The sequence below is a fragment of the Tachysurus vachellii genome, chromosome 8 (genome assembly GCF_030014155.1).
Source record: "Tachysurus vachellii isolate PV-2020 chromosome 8, HZAU_Pvac_v1, whole genome shotgun sequence".
In the NCBI taxonomy this organism is placed as follows: Eukaryota; Metazoa; Chordata; class Actinopteri; order Siluriformes; family Bagridae; genus Tachysurus; species Tachysurus vachellii.
The window spans coordinates 4,740,450-4,757,201 of NC_083467.1; the positions used below are offsets into that span (position 1 = coordinate 4,740,450).

The 16,752-nt window shown below is 39.4% G+C and overlaps 1 protein-coding gene across 2 annotated transcripts in view; it reads left to right on the forward strand.

Moving 5' to 3' along the window:
* The first annotated feature begins 120 nt into the window (after positions 1-120).
* Positions 121-16,752, forward strand: part of il1rl1 (interleukin 1 receptor-like 1) — a 35,862-nt gene continuing 19,230 nt past the window's right edge. Inside the window, exons 1-4 of one of the 2 annotated variants that reach the window (XM_060875806.1) lie at positions 121-1,716; positions 8,782-8,954; positions 9,372-9,425; positions 15,248-15,320. In XM_060875806.1, coding sequence (XP_060731789.1) covers positions 15,248-15,320 — 73 coding nt within the window. In that variant the 5' untranslated portion in view covers positions 121-1,716; positions 8,782-8,954; positions 9,372-9,425. The remainder of the gene's footprint in view (positions 1,717-8,781; positions 8,955-9,371; positions 9,426-15,247; positions 15,321-16,752) is intronic. The other variant, XM_060875807.1, reaches the window with a different exon arrangement.

Genomic DNA, 16,752 nt, shown 5'->3' on the forward strand with positions numbered 1-16,752 from the left:
ACAGCCTCATGGTATGATGCTTCCACCACCATGCTTCACTGTGTGCATGGTGCTCTTTGGGTGATAAGCTCTCGTGTTATTTTGTGCCAAATATCTCTTAAAATTTGCCCAAAATGTTGGTGTAATCAGACCATAACACATTTCACCACATACAGTATATTTAGGAAAATGAGGTTGGGCATGGATGGGTGGCGGTTGGATGTGGTGGTGATGAGATAAGAATATTCTAAGAAGGTTTTTTGATTACTTTATCTCATCCTTCTGTTCATTTTGGAGGGACATCCAATTATTGGTAATGTCCCCACACCATGGCCCTCAAGTGGTGTTTCATGGTTCTGTTCTAAACATCTCATCTTTTGATTCTGGAGGTAACAAAATAGATCTTAACAAAATAGATCTTCATAGCACTCTGTACTTTAATAAAAAAAAAAGTTTTTTTAAAACTCTTTATTACTGTTTTTTCTAAAATATGCCATCATCTGGATTTAAACTCAGACTCTATGGTGAAACTACTAATTATCTTAATTATAATAGTGTTATGCGTAAGAGAAATGTTTGCTTGTGTGAGCTCTTTTCATGATAACCGATATAAAAGCACATGGCTCAAACACCACACAGGTTTTTCCCCAACAAATGTCAAGAGGAGAAACTTAACACAATAAATTTGAAGCAGACTGGAACCTTTTTCTGCTTTTTCTGAATCTTTATCAAGCTACTTCCTTTCCTTTTTACTCATTTTTAATCATTTTGATTGTGACCTTACTGAAGAAGTGGATTTAAGATGCAAACTATAGTGATCTAATCCTCGCTTTGTTGCTCTGTTGGTCATGTTGTTCTTGTTAAACAGTGTTCTTATTTCATGATCGTATGTAAAATAGACTTCTCCTTCCCTGGTTGTATGCAGTCAGCACTATCGCTCACCTGAAACCAGATGGAGTGGTTCAGGGCAAATTAGGAAAAATGCAAGAGATGGGGGTAATAGTGTGAGGGAGTGTGGGGAATTAGTGCATTAACATTGCATGCCTGTTGGCTATTTGTGGATGTATAATAAAAAAGTCTACACACCGCTGTTCATAATGTACAATAGTCATTCATGTAATTCCACAGTTTTATGCATCTGATCATCTTCTGAAGTCATTTTGAAGTCTTTTTGCCTTGGATTTGTTCTTTAGGTCTTTAACGTGCTAGAAAGTAAATACGTTTCATAATTTTTCATTGATTATCATCTATATAATCATCTATAGCTATGATATTATCTGTCTTGACTAAAGCCCTAGTCCTTGTTGAAGAGAAACAGCCTCATGGTATGATGCTTCCACCACCATGCTTCACTGTGTGCATGGTGCTCTTTGGGTGATAAGCTCTCGTGTTATTTTGTGCCAAATATCTCTTAAAAATTGCCCAAAATGTTGGTGTAATCAGACCATAACACATTTCACCACATACAGTATATTTAGGAAAATGAGGTTGGGCATGGATGGGTGGCGGTTGGATGTGGTGGTGATGAGATAAGAATATTCTAAGAAGGTTTTTTGATTACTTTATCTCATCCTTCTGTTCATTTTGGAGGGACATCCAATTATTGGTAATGTCCCCACACCATGGCCCTCAAGTGGTGTTTCATGGTTCTGTTCTAAACATCTCATCTTTTGATTCTGGAGGTAACAAAATGTTTTGTAAGCTCTTTGTGTACAGCAGTCGGAGGAAACCAGGAGGGTAAGAAACCAAAAAAATCCTACAAGAAACTTGTCATGATTAGGGGTTAATTAGAATCATGCTATTGATAACAGGTGAATGATTACAACTTTTCAACGCAAGTTTAAATCCAATTCATTGTGATTCAAAAAATAATATTTAAAACAACCACCAAATGTATATAGATCTATGTTTTGGGGAACAGAAAGACAAAAAACTTTTGACTTGCCTGTGAGCTATGAGTGCAAATTCATTATTATTGTTGTTTTTTTAATTACCTACTGCATGTGTTTTAGTTTTCTCAATCGAAATATCTGTTACTTGATCTAGAGCTTTATTTACCAGCTGTATGTGTTGATCTGTATTTTTTAAGGATGTGTTGCTGCATTCTACAATGGATTTTTATGTCTTTTCTCCATCTTTTTTACACACCATCCCAACAGCAATTATGATTTTGCTGTAAATAATATGAATGTGAATCTATAGATCTTCATGTCACTCTGTACTTTAATAAAAAAAAGTTTTTTTAAAACTCTTTATTACTGTTTTTTCTAAAATATGCCATCATCTGGATTTAAACTCAGACTCTATGGTGAAACTACTAATTATCTTAATTATAATAGTGTTATGCGTAAGAGAAATGTTTGCTTGTGTGCAAGCAAACTCTTTTCATGATAACCGTTATAAAATCACATGGCTCAAACACAACACAGGTTTTTCCCCAACAAATGTCAAGAGGAGAAACTTAACACAATAAATTTGAAGCAGACTGGAACCTTTTTCTGCTTTTTCTGAATCTTTATCAAGCTACTTCCTTTCCTTTTTACTCATTTTTAATCATTTTGATTGTGACCTTACTGAAGAAGTGGATTTAAGATGCAAACTATAGTGATCTAATCCTCGCTTTGTTGCTCTGTTGGTCATGCTGTTCTTGTTAAACAGTGTTCTTATTTCATGATCGTATGTAAAATAGACTTCTCCTTCCCTGGTTGTATGCAGTCAGCACTATCGCTCACCTGAAACCAGATGGAGTGGTTCAGGGCAAATTAGGAAAAATGCAAGAGATGGGGGTAATAGTGTGAGGGAGTGTGGGGAATTAGTGCATTAACATTGCATGCCTGTTGGCTATTTGTGGATGTATAATAAAAAAGTCTACACACCGCTGTTCATAATGTACAATAGTCATTCATGTAATTCCACAGTTTTATGCATCTGATCATCTTCTGAAGTCATTTTGAAGTCTTTTTGCCTTGGATTTGTTCTTTAGGTCTTTAACGTGCTAGAAAGTAAATACGTTTCATAATTTTTCATTGATTATCATCTATATAATCATCTATAGCTATGATATTATCTGTCTTGACTAAAGCCCTAGTCCTTGTTGAAGAGAAACAGCCTCATGGTATGATGCTTCCACCACCATGCTTCACTGTGTGCATGGTGCTCTTTGGGTGATAAGCTCTCCTGTTATTTTGTGCCAAATATCTCTTAAAATTTGCCCAAAATGTTGGTGTAATCAGACCATAACACATTTCACCACATACAGTATATTTAGGAAAATGAGGTTGGGCATGGATGGGTGAGATAAGAATATTTTTTGATTATCTCATCCTTCTGTTCGTTTTGGAGGGACATCAAATTATTGATTATATTGATTATAACTTTTCAACATGAGTTTAAATCCAATTGATTGTGATTCATTCAGCCACTTGTTCTGTACCGGTTATGCAACCAGATTGTTGTAAATTGTTTCTTACCTGTAAAACATTTATATTTGTTTTTTTACAAAGTCACACTAGGTGGAAAATGATGTGGCAAGATTGATCTTGTGTTCTTTGTTTTACAGCATAAAAACCTGCCATTTTAACATGTGTGTTGATTTTTTAATATCTACTCTATAACAAGGCTCATTTCTTTTTAAAAACATTTATATTGTTACGAACCCCACTTTCGATAATGCTCATAGAGGAGGGTGCAAGTAACATAAAAGGACACGCGAGTCAAAAAGGACAGTTTTATCGGTTTATTACTTAGCTGCACTCACGCACCACGGGCAATTAGAAATTATCACATAGAACACACCCCAAACAAACACACAAAAACAAAAGGAGAATACAAATGAAACCAGAAAAGGACACACAGCGTATCAGCAACGGCTGGGCAACAAGACGCACACACGAAGCTCAGTTCAACACAACTGGTAGTCAGCACGAATCTGAGGGCCAAAAAGAGCTTCCCCTCAAGTGTGTACCGCTCTCACAGAGAGCTAAAGACTGTGGTAGTCGCAGTGGGCCTGGCGACAGGAGTTCTGCCTCCCCAGTACGACGTCGGCCCCCCTTTTATCCCCACCCGCCGCGTCAATCAGAAATGGGCCGCAGGTGTGCAGGGGCGGAGCTTACCCTAAAAAAAAGGAAGCACACAATAATAATCATAAGGAAGGCTTAGGGCCGTAACTCTTTCCCCTAAAAAGACAGAAACAGTTCTCTTTTTTCCATTCCTTTTGGAGAAACAAGGAAAAAAAAACTTTTTCTGTATACAGGAGGTGAGCTAACCCCGCGACAAAGCGTCCGTGACCACATTCTCAGATCCCTTCTTATGACGGATCTCTAGATTACACGGCTGCACCATTAAAGCCCATGTGATCAAACGTTGGTTGTGATTGTACATTTTGCTGAGAAAGACTAACGGATTGTGGTCCGTATAAACTATTACAGGATGCATACTGGTTCCTACGGAAGCATATTGCATTCACTTGAGTAAAAAAAAATCTACTCTATTTTTCTGAATTAACGACTTAATTATCTCAAAATTATGAGAATTTTTCAGGAAAATTTTTTTTTTTGCTGTTTTCCTGAATTAACGCCGCCTTTCAAGTTTAATCAGTTGAACCGATATGGTATGCTTCACGGATATAAGATGCATTCAGGCTGGCTATGTGGTGACACAAGAGACAATCAGGCAATTGTTGAAAATACTGGATCCCCATGGAGTGCAACTGAGGCGCCGGAATCGTCTTCGGCGACGTTTGTATCATAATCCAGGCCCGAACTTTTTATGGCATGTTGATTCATATGATAAACTCAAACCATATGGGATCTGCATCAATGGTGCAATCGACGGGTTTTCACGAATGGTGATACGGCTACCGTGAAGCATAACATATCGGTTCAACTGATCCTAGAGAAACACAGCAACGTCAAGCAGATCAGAATGTTCTTTTCGTCTGAACAGGCGCAAAGTCTTGAGGTGTCTGCGCAAAGTTGATGCACTATTAGTGCACTATTATTAACAATACCATTTATATTACTTAAAGACAGCAGTATCTCCCAATGTCTCAAACCCAAAGTAAAATAAAACCAGATTAAACTTGAAGGGCGGGACATGTTTACTTCCATGCAATCCACATTAAGTCGTTAATTCAGAAAAACAGAGCAAAAAACTTTTTTTTCCTGAAAAGTTCTCATAATTTTGAGATAATTAAGTCGTTAATTCAGAAAAACAGAGTAGTTTTTTTTTTTTACTCAAGTGAATGCAATACGCTTCCGTAGGTTCCCACATAAACATTAAAATTGTAAAGTTGTAAGGCCAATAAGAGTACTAAGGTCTCCTTCTCAATGGTTGAGTAGTTACGCTGATGACAATTGAACTTAGAAGAAAAATAGGATACGGGATGAGCTATTCCATCAGCACCCTCTTGCAGGAGAACAGCTCCTGCTCCGACATCACTCGCATCCACCTCCAGCTGGAACGCCCGATATACATCCGGAGCAGAGAGGACTGGAGCACTGCAAAGAAGAGATTTTGCAGACAAAAATGCCTGTTGACAGTCATTAGTCCAACGGAAATCAACCTTAGGACTACACAGTTGAGTTAAAGGAGCAACAACACTCGAAAAGTCCTTGCAAAAACACCGGTAGTATCCGACCATTCCAAGAAATCTACGCAGCTCTCGCCTCGTAGTGGGTGCCGGATACTCAAGAACCGCTGCCACTTTCACATCTAATGGCCGAACCTGCCCGTTTCCGACCTGTTTTCCCAAGTATGTGACCGAAGCTTTAGCAAATTTAATGTAAGAGATGCAGTAGATAAACGATGAAATACATCGTGCAAAATTGACAAGTGTTCAGCCCAGGTAGACGAATAGATGACTACGTCATCCAGGTAGATGTTACAATTCGAAACGTCACCCAAAACCATGGACATCAAACGCTGAAACGTCGCCCGGTGCATTTCGCAGGCCAAACGCCATCCGTGTATACTGGAGAAAAGAATCTGGGGTGACAAACGCAGAGATCTCAGAGGCACGCTCAGTTAAAGGCACCTGCCAATAACCTTTTAGTAGATCTAATTTTGTAATATATTTTGCCACACCAAGATTATCGATACAGTCATCGATACGCAGCAACAGAAAAGCATCAGGCACAGTGACGGAATTAACCTTTCTAAAATCTGTGCAAAAACGAAAGGATCCATCAGGTTTTGGCACCAAGATACATGGCGAGCTCCAACTACTGGTACTTGGAACCGCAAATCCATTTTGCAGAAGATACGTCACCTCACATTTCATTTCTTCCCGTTTTCTTACCGGACAATGATATGCATGTTGTTTAATGGGTAATGCACCACCAACATTTATATCATGCGCAATGACATTAGTACCCGGAGGGACATCATTAAACAAGTTTGGAAATCTATCCAACAATTTCTTAATGTCCTGCTGGTGTTCACTTGGCAAATAAGACAGTTGAGTGGGAAGAGTTAACAAAACTTTCGAGTTTTTCAAATTTTCACTCCTTACAACCTCCATGGATACCTCCAAACCATCATCCACATCATCTGTAGGCAGAGTTAGAGCAAGCAATGAAACACGCTCCCTTGACTCAGTCACTGGCTCACGTGAGGAAACAGTGATCTTGCCTTGATCAGAACGGCACAAATATGGCTTCGACATATTTATATGACATAGGCGGGTTTTTCGCCGCTGTTCAGGAGTATGGATCACATAATCCATCTCACTGACCTTGCTTTTAATCACATAAGGACCAGAGAACCATGCTGCAAAAGCCGATCCAGGAGTGGGAATTAATACTAAAACTTTTTCTCCTTGTAGAAAGTTACGGGCAACTAACTTCTGATCAAAACAACGTTTCATTGTCTTTTGTGAACAAGCAAGAGCTTCTTTAGCTGCAGTACAGGCTGTGTGTAAACGTTCACGAATACAAGAGACGATATCAAGTACATTAGTCTTTTCAGAAGGACCTGTACAGAGAAACTCTTCCTTTAACATTTTCAAAGGCCCACGAACATTATGTCCAAACACTAATTCAGAAGGGCTGAATCCCAACGAATCTTGTCGCGCCTCGCGCACTGCAAATAAAACAAAGGGAACTCCCTCTTCCCAATCGTTCCCAGTCTCTAGGCAATACTTCCGCAGACTTGATTTCAATGTCTAATGCCAACGTTCAAGATCCCCCTGAGATTCAGGATGGTAGGCACTCGACACAACGTGAGACACTCCTAGAGCTTTTAAAACATTACGGAAAACATGAGATAAAAAATTGGACCCCTGATCTGTTTGGACAATCTTTGGGAGGCCAAAAGTCATGAAGAATTTCATAAGGGCTTTTGTCACAGATTTAGCAGTTATACTCCTTAAGGGAATCGCTTCTGGGAACCGGGTAGCCATGCACATGATAGTCAATAAATATTGACACCCAGACCTAGCGCGAGGAAGTGGACCCACATAATCTACCAAAACACGCTCAAATGGCTCTCCTACAGCAGGGATAGGACAGAGAGGAGCAGGTGGCACCACCTGGTTAGGCTTTCCCCCGACCTGGCAGATGTGGCATGTTTTACAGTATTTAGAGACATCAGATTTTAAACCTGGCCAGAAAAAATGTTGGAGCACTCGATTATAGGTTTTATTAATGCCGAGGTGTCCAGACTAAGGATGATCATGAGACAAACTTAGTACATGCTGTCGAAATTGTGAGGGAAGCACAATTTGATGCACCACATTCGAATCATCTACCTGCTCAGCATTAAGCATACTGCTCCATTTGCGCATCAGCACTTCGTCACACCAACAAAACTGTTGGTTACGTGGTGACAGTAGATTCCCGGCACTTGCACGACATTTTTGTAAGGTCGCATCATTTTTCTGTGCATCAATCAGGGCTTCACGAGAAATTGATGCATCAGTAAGGAAATCAGAGCAAACCTGTTATTAAACCTGTTTGCATTTTAGCATCATCATTTCCTAGAATACCTGAGAAGACAGTCTCACTAAGATGAACTTTCTCCGGTACGTCGCGTTTTGCTTGTGCTCGTGTTGTCACAGCACTTATAGAAAAAACATCAAGTAACATTTCAGCCAGCACTATACCATAACAATATTTGTTCTTTTACAAAGTCACGCTAGGTGGAAAATGATCTGGCAAGATTGATCTTGTTTTAACAAGATCTTGCCATTTTAACATACGTGTGTTGATTTTTTAACATCCACTCTATAACAAGGCTCATTTCTTTCCCCCATCAGGGATGTGAACCAGAAGTGAACTAAAAATACATAATAAATAAAATTTCTGAATTTTATGATCTTTATAAATGATATTGATGGTTGTCAATGGCTGTGTGTGTGTGTGCGTGTACATGTATGTGTGTGTGTGTGTGTGTGTATGTACAGTATGTGTCTATATGTAGGTGTGCATACCAAAGCAAATAAAATGATGTGAACCCAATGTTCAATGTTTACTACAATCTTCAGGATCAAACCAATAAAGACTATACAAAGAAGCAAAAATAAATGTAACATGAACTAGAGCAATATAGAATTTGACGTATTCACTGAGGCATTCAGAGTCATTGAAGGGAGAAAAAAAAACACACAGTCTTAACTGACACTGCTGAGTACTGAAATAAATCTTCTTCTTCTACTTATGTCTTTTCCCATTAGGGGTCACAACAACAAATCATCTGTTTCCATCTAACTCTATCCTCAGCATCCTCTACTTTTGCACCAATGCAAAATTTGCTTCATGTCCTCATTTAACACATCCATATATCTGCTCTTTGTCCTTCCTCTAGACCTCTTACCTGGCAGCTCCATCTCCAAAATCCTTCTACCAATATAACCATCTCCCTCCTCTGTACATATCCAAACCATCTCAATCTAGTCTCTCTGACTCTTTGTCCCCAAAACAGCCAACCTGAGCTGTCCCAAGAGCTGTCCCAACCAAGAGCTCCTGAGGAACTAATGGGTAAGCACAAACAACCAGAGATCTCCACATACCCAACACTAATTCCTTCCTGTCAATATCTTATACATATATTAAATAATTAAATTCATTTAAGAAGGAAATAAATAACGTTTACAAATTACAAATAGTTTTTATTGGTTTCAATGAAACCAATAAAAAAATCACCAAGAAATAATTCTTTTTGCTAGACAGACTTTAGCGGCAGGATGCAACGCACCACACACACAACACTCTTACATACAATAATCAACATTCAACCAATAAAACACTAAAAAGTACACTTGTGTGCAGGAAGTGAGAAATGTCACCAATAAGTCATCCTGTGTAAAGATGTTATCAAAATGACATCTCATATTAAGCAACTCAAAATTATCCAAAAGATATCGTGTGTGTGTGTTTCTGTGTGTGAGGATATAGAGTAATCAGAAGTAGCTAGACTTCACTGGAACAGAAACTTTTGTGCGAACAAAGGTGAGCAAACTTGACTAATACTAAAAAAAACGTTTTGTCAGGTCTGTATAGTAACATGTCAATATTGTATAGTAATTATCATATAGTAAATGTATGTATTTGCTGAATAAATAAGCAAGTAATCAACAGTGTAAGCATTATGCTGATTAATTGATGTCTCTGAATATATTTAGATACGTATTTTACATTTTAAAACAGAAGATTAATAGTTTAATAGCACTGATTAATATAATATAATGACAATAAATACACTTTACTTAAATTGAATAGAAATAATTTTGCATATACAAATAAATTTTAGTACCGAAGAGAGATTAATTCATGTTATTAGAGATAAAAGTATGCATGTTTAAAGTCTTTTCTTTCTAAAGTATGAAAATGAAGCAAGGTTTCAGTAGGCAAGTTGATCATTGTTGCAAGATGTTTTGAATAAGGAAGAAGCTTTATAAGGCTATCATGCTGTGGATAAGCCATGTACGAGTTTGATAAGTTAATGCAAGTAATCATAAGACAGATCTTAGAAATTGCCCTGAATACACTATTTCACATAGGAGGTAGTACACGAGATAAATATATTTCATATGCTCACATATTTTATATATCGCAAACTGAAAAAAAAAAATCTAGAACATATGATTTACTCGAATGATTGTTGAGGTATTTTTAATCTAGCCATGGGGGTCACAGTCCAGTGACTTCTGTGCCGGTCCCAAGCCCGGATAAATAGAGAGGGTTGCGTCAGGAAGGGCATCCGGCATAAAACATTGCCAAATCTAACCATGCGAGTTGTCAGTAAGAATTTCATACCGGATCGGTCGAGGGCCGGGTTAACAACGACCGCCATCGGCGCCGTTGACCTACAGGGCGCCGGTGGAAATTGGGCTACTGTTGGTCAAAGGAGTAGAGGAGGGAGGAGAGTGCACAGACAGAGAGAGAAGAGGAAAGGTAAGAGTGTAGGACTGAGAATAGGGACTCTGAATGTTGGTACTATGACAGGGAAAGGTAGAGAACTGGCTGATATGATGGAGAGAAGGAAGGTGGATATACTGTGTGTACAGGAGACCAAGTGGAAGGGTAGCAAGGTTCGTAGTATAGGAGCAGGATTCAAGCTGTTTTATTATGGTGTGGATAGTAAGAGAAATGGGGTAGGTGTGGTCCTGAAGGAGGAGTTTGTGAGGAATGTTCTGGAGGTGAAGAGAGTGTCAGACAGGGTGATGAGTCTGAAGTTAGAGATTGAAGGGGTGATGTTGAATGTTGTTAGTGGTTATGCCCCACAGGTAGGTTGTGAGTTAGAGGAGAAAGAGAGATTCTGGTGTGAATTCGATGAAGTGATTGAGAGTATTCCCACGGGTGAGAGAGTGGTGATAGGAGCGGATTTTAATGGACATGTTGGTGAGGGGAACACAGGTGATGAGGAGGTGATGGGCAAGTTTGGAGTTAAGGAAAGGAACCTTGAAGGACAGATGGTAGTAGACTTTGCTAAGAGGATGGACATGGCTGTGGTTAACATGTATTTTCAGAAGAGGGAGGAACATAGAGTGACTTACAAGAGTGGAGGTAGGAGAACACAGGTAGACTACATCCTTTGTAGAAGAGGCAATCTGAAAGAGATTAGTGACTGTAAAGTGGTAGTGGGAGAGAGTGTAGCCAGACAGCATAGGATGGTGGTGTGTAGGATGACTCTGATGGTCTGTAAGAGGAAGAGGTCAAAGATAGAGAAGAAAACTAAGTGGTGGAAGCTGAAAAAGGAGGAATGTTGTGAGGAATTTAGACAGAAGTTGAGGCAGGCTCTGGGTGGTCAGGTAGTGCTGCCGGATGACTGGGAAACTACAGCAGAAGTGATCAGGGAGACAGGGAGAAAGGTGCTGGGTGTGTCATCTGGAAGGAGGAAAGAAGATAAGGAGACTTGGTGGTGGAATGAGGAAGTTCAGGATAGTATACAGAGGAAGAGATTAGCCAAGAAGAAGTGGGATATGGACAGGACTGAAGAGAATAGACAGGAATACAAGGAGTTACAGCGCAGAGTGAAGAGGGAGGTGTCTAAGGCCAAGCAGAAGGCATATGATGAGTTGTACACTAGGTTAGACACTAGAGAAGGAGAGAAGGACTTGTACAGGTTAGCTAGACAGAGGAATCGAGATGGGAAGGATGTGCAGCAAGTTAGAATTATTAAGGATAGAGATGGAAGGGTGCTCACAAGTGAGGAGAGTGTACAGAGGAGATGGAAGGAATACTTTGAGGAGCTGATGAATGAGGAAAATGAGAGGGAAAAAAGAGTAGAAGGGGTGAACTCTGTGGAACAGGAAGTAGATAAGATTAGAAAGGATGAAGTCAGGAAGGCTTTGAAGAGGATGAAAAGTGGAAAGGCAGTTGGTCCTGACGACATCCCGGTAGAGGCCTGGAAGTGTCTAGGAGAGGCAGCAGTGGAATTTTTAACTAGTTTGTTCAACAGGGTATTAGAAAGTGAGAGGATGCCTGAGGAATGGAGAAGGAGTGTGTTAGTGCCGATCTTTAAGAATAAGGGTGACGTGCAGAGTTGCAGCAACTATAGGGGGATAAAGTTGATGAGCCATACAATGAAGTTGTGGGAAAGAGTAGTGGAAGCTAGGTTAAGGAAGGTGGTGGAAATTTGTGAGCAGCAGTATGGCTTCATCCCCAGAAAGAGCACAACAGATGCAATTTTTGCTCTGAGAATGTTGATGGAGAAGTATAGGGATGGTCAGAGGGAGTTGCACTGTGTGTTTGTAGACTTAGAGAAAGCGTATGACAGGGTGCCAAGAGAAGAGCTGTGGTACTGTATGAGGAAGTCAGGAGTAGCAGAGAAGTATGTCAGAGTGGTGCAGGACATGTATGAGAGGAGCAGGACAGTGGTGAGGTGTGCTGTAGGTCAGACAGAGGAGTTTACAGTGGAGGTGGGACTGCATCAGGGATCGGCTCTGAGCCCCTTCCTGTTTGCTAAAGTGATGGACCAGTTGTCAGAGGAGGTCAGACAGGAGTCTCCTTGGACGATGATGTTTGCAGATGACATTGTGATCTGTAGTGAGAGCAGGGAGCAGGTGGAGGAAAACCTGGAGAGGTGGAGGTTTGCACTGGAGAGAAGAGGAATGAAAGTCAGTCGTAGTAAGACTGAGTACATGTGTGTGAATGAAAGGGAGGGAAGTGGAATAGTAAGGTTACAGGGTGAAGAGGTGAAGAAGGTACAGGAGTTTAAGTACTTGGGGTCAACAGTCCAGAGTAATGGAGAGAGTGGGAAAGAAGTAAAGAAGCGAGTGCAGGCAGGTTGGAGTGGGTGGAGAAAGGTGTCAGGAGTTCTGTGTGATAGGAAAATATCAGCAAGAATCAAGGGGAAGGTGTACAGGACAGTGGTGAGACCGGCCATGCTGTATGGTTTAGAGACAGTGTCACTGAAGAAGAGACAGGAGTCAGAGCTTGAGGTAGCCGAACTGAAGATGTTGAGGTTCTCTTTGGGTGTGACAAGATTGGACAGGATTAGGAACGAGTACATCAGAGGGACAGCCCATGTTGGACGTTTGGGGGACAAAGTTAGGGAGGCGAGATTAAGATGGTTTGGACATGTTCAGAGGAGGGAGAGAGAGTATATTGGTAGGAGAATGTTGGACATGGAGCTGCCAGGCAGGAGGCAAAGAGGAAGGCCAAAGAGGAGGTATATGGATGTAATTAATGAGGATTTGAAGCTAGTGGGTGCAAGTGTTGAGGATGCAGAAGATAGGGTTAGGTGGAGAGAGATGATTCGCTGTGGCGACCCCTGAAGGGAAAAGCCGAAAGAAGAAGAAGAAGATTGTTGAGGTATTTTGGTTTACAATGAATTCTGAGTGAAAAAGCCCACCTTTACTGCATGTTATTTTTAATCTTAAGATGTCGAATATAAAGTTCACAAATGCGGCTTAGCATATAAGGAAATTCTGTTGCCCCCCACCAGCGATAGAGATTTTCCTTATCTTAGGTGGAAAATGTGTAGATAAATGTGTAGAACACATCCTGTTCTGTTAAAAGAGACCATAGCTTATTTGTTGGAATATGATGATACAGCATCAGGTTCAACACTGTTGAAATACAATGTAGAAATCTATCTGTGAAAAAAAAACACCATTTTAAAAGTCCACTGGCTGTCTATCTGGAGGTATAGTTAAAGGTTCTGTGAAGAATCCTATAAGAGTTAACAAGTGTAGAAGTACCATCTAATACACTACTGTATGTTTCTAATAATGCCGTACTCAAACCTGACCTAATGTCTTTAGACTGAGGCAGCGAACCAGAACCCCTGAAACTCCACACACACACATACAGGTCAGAGACAGGAATCAAACCTTCAACCCTATTGATGTGAGGGACACATGTTACCCAATGATCCACTGTGCCATGAAGAATCTATTTTAGCTACTAAACTTCCAGTTTAATGTCTTAGTGTAAAGAAGGATTTCCTTTACGATTCCATTACAGAAAGCTCCCTGAAAGAGTCCTAAAAGATCTGTTTCCCTGACAGAGTCTGTTAGGGTTTAAATATTGTTTTATTAAATGCACCATGTGAGGAACTACACTCCATGGGCTGGTTTGTTATCGGAGAGTAATCCATGGCTGTGTGAGTTGTTCTGAACAGCAGCCTGAAGTGGATTATATTCATGAATAATCCTGCACTGTTACCTGAATTAATGCTGACATAAATATAAAATATAAACTAAAGAAGCGTTAATCTGAGTGAGTCTAATGAATGAATAATGACCACAGTAAGTATGTATTAGTACAGGTTTGTTAGTTAATGTTTTAATTAAGACGTAACACCATCAAAGCTGCTCTATAAGAAAGAACACGACTCTTTATATCATTTGCAGATACTGTATGCAGCTGCGTACACAAGCCTCACTGGATAGAGCTGGGTTACTTTGATCATTTACACTCATCCTCATGTACTAGTACATGCTTTTGGTGGCTCCGGGTTCAGGGCTCTGTTCCTTTACACACAACCTGAAATAAATACTGTTAAATTTACTCATTTAGCAGATGCTTTGATCTATTAACATTTAAAATTAGTGATCTATAAGGTTATTTTCTTGTGATTTAGCCTTGGATGTCTGTGTTTAATTTGACTACTGTCTGTGTCAGTCAGGTCTCCTGGTATCTATAAGGAGGATGAGTGTAAATGATGAGCGTAAACATTTTGACATGACGAACACTTAATTCATGTGTTTTGCATATAGAGCAACTTTAATGGTGTTACGTGTTAACACATTAGCTGACAAACATGTAGTAACGTACTTAGTATACATGACATAAAGTGGTCATTATTCACACAAACATACATAAGGCTCATATAGCAGTTAACTTAGCTCTTTGTTAATTCCTAATACATGGCTTAATTAATAAGTATTTTTATACTTATAAAATACATAAATAGGTATTAATTCAGGCATTAGTGCAGGATTATTCATGTACTGTGTTACCCTTATCTATGTTACAGCTAGAAACTGCCAGAGATGTGATTATAGAAAATAATAAACATACTGTATGAACAACAATTCAATATTTTATATTTGATGTTTATGCACTGAATTGAAGTGTTGGTGGTGCAGAGGTAATGTCAGTGCCTCAGAGCTCTAGATTAGATACGGCTCTAGACATAGACTGTCTGTGGTGTTTTGCACGTTCTCTCCATGGCTCCTCCGGGTTGTCTGGTTTTCTCCCAACCATAAAAAGAAATAAAATGAATAAAATTTGGTGTGCACTGTGTACTCTATACATATAAAACAGAGCTAGTCCATGGCAGTACCTGAGCACTGATCATGGTCACATGTATGGTTTTGCAGATGACAGAGCTAAGGGTGATTATTTGCTTCCTTGCTGAATTCATCATGGCCTGTGCATCCATAAATTACTCACGTAAGTAAAAATGAGGAGTAAATGTTGTGACATTTTTTAAAAGGTTTTCAGTAAAATGGGATCCCTGGGATGTTTTAGTCATTCATTTGGAGCCAGAGTACTCAAATCTGTAATAGTTTTATATTTAGGGCATTTGGCAGACACCCTTAGTACACAGGAGTAGAGAGCAGTAGAGTATAGTATAGTAGCCTTGGGCACAGTGTACAGCAGAATAGAGTACACTAGAGTGAAGTAAAGCACACAAGAACAGAGTGCAGTAGAGTACAATAGAGAAGAGTATATTTCAGTAAAGTACAATAGAATGGATTATATTACAGTAGAGTACAATAGAGTAGAGTACAGTATAGTAGAGTGGATTATATTACAGTAGAGTACAATAGAGTACAGTACAACAGTAGAGTACAGTGCAGTAGAGTGGAGTATATTACAGTAGAGTACAATAGAGTAGAGTGGATTATATTACAGTAGAGTACAATAGAGTACAGTACAACAGTAGAGTACAGTGCAGTAGAGTGGAGTATATTACAGTAGAGTACAATAGAGTAGAGTGGATTATATTACAGTAGAGTACAATAGAGTAGAGTACAGTACAGTAGAGTCGAGTATATTACAGTAGAGTACTAGAGTAAGAGTACAGTACAGTAGAGTGGAGTATATTACAGTAGAGTACAACAGTAGAGTACAGTACAGTAGAGTGGAGTATATTACAGTAGAGTGGAGTATATTACAGTACAGTACAACAGAGTAGAGTACAGTACAGTAGGGTGGAGTATATTACAGTACAGTACAAAAGTAGAGTACAGTACAGTAGAGTGGAGTATATTACAGTACAGTACAACAGAGTAGAGTACAGTATATTACAGTACAGTACAACAGTAGAGTACAGTACAGTAGAGTGGAGTATATTACAGTACAGTACAACAGTAGAGTACAGTACAGTAGAGTGGAGTATTTTACAGTACAGTACAACAGTAGAGTACAGTACAGTACAGTATACTACAGTAGAGTACAATACAGTAGAGTACAGTACAGTAGAGTCGAGTATATTACATTAGAGTACAATAGAGTAAGAGTACAGTACAGTAGTGTGGAGTATATTACAGTACAATACAACAGTAGAGTACAGTACAATAGAGTGGAGTATATTACCGTACAATACAACAGAGTAGAGTACAGTACAGTAGAGTGAAGTATATTACAGTAGAGTACAATAAAGTACAGTAGAGTGGAGTATATTACAGTACAGTACAACAGAGTATAGTACAGTACAGTAGAGTGGAGTATATTACAGTACAGTACAACAGAGTATAGTACAGTACAGTAGAGTGGAGTATATTACAGTACAGTACAACAGAGTATAGTACAGTACAGTAGAGTGGAGTATATTACAGTACAGTACAACAGAGTAGAGTACAGTACAGTAGAGTCGAGT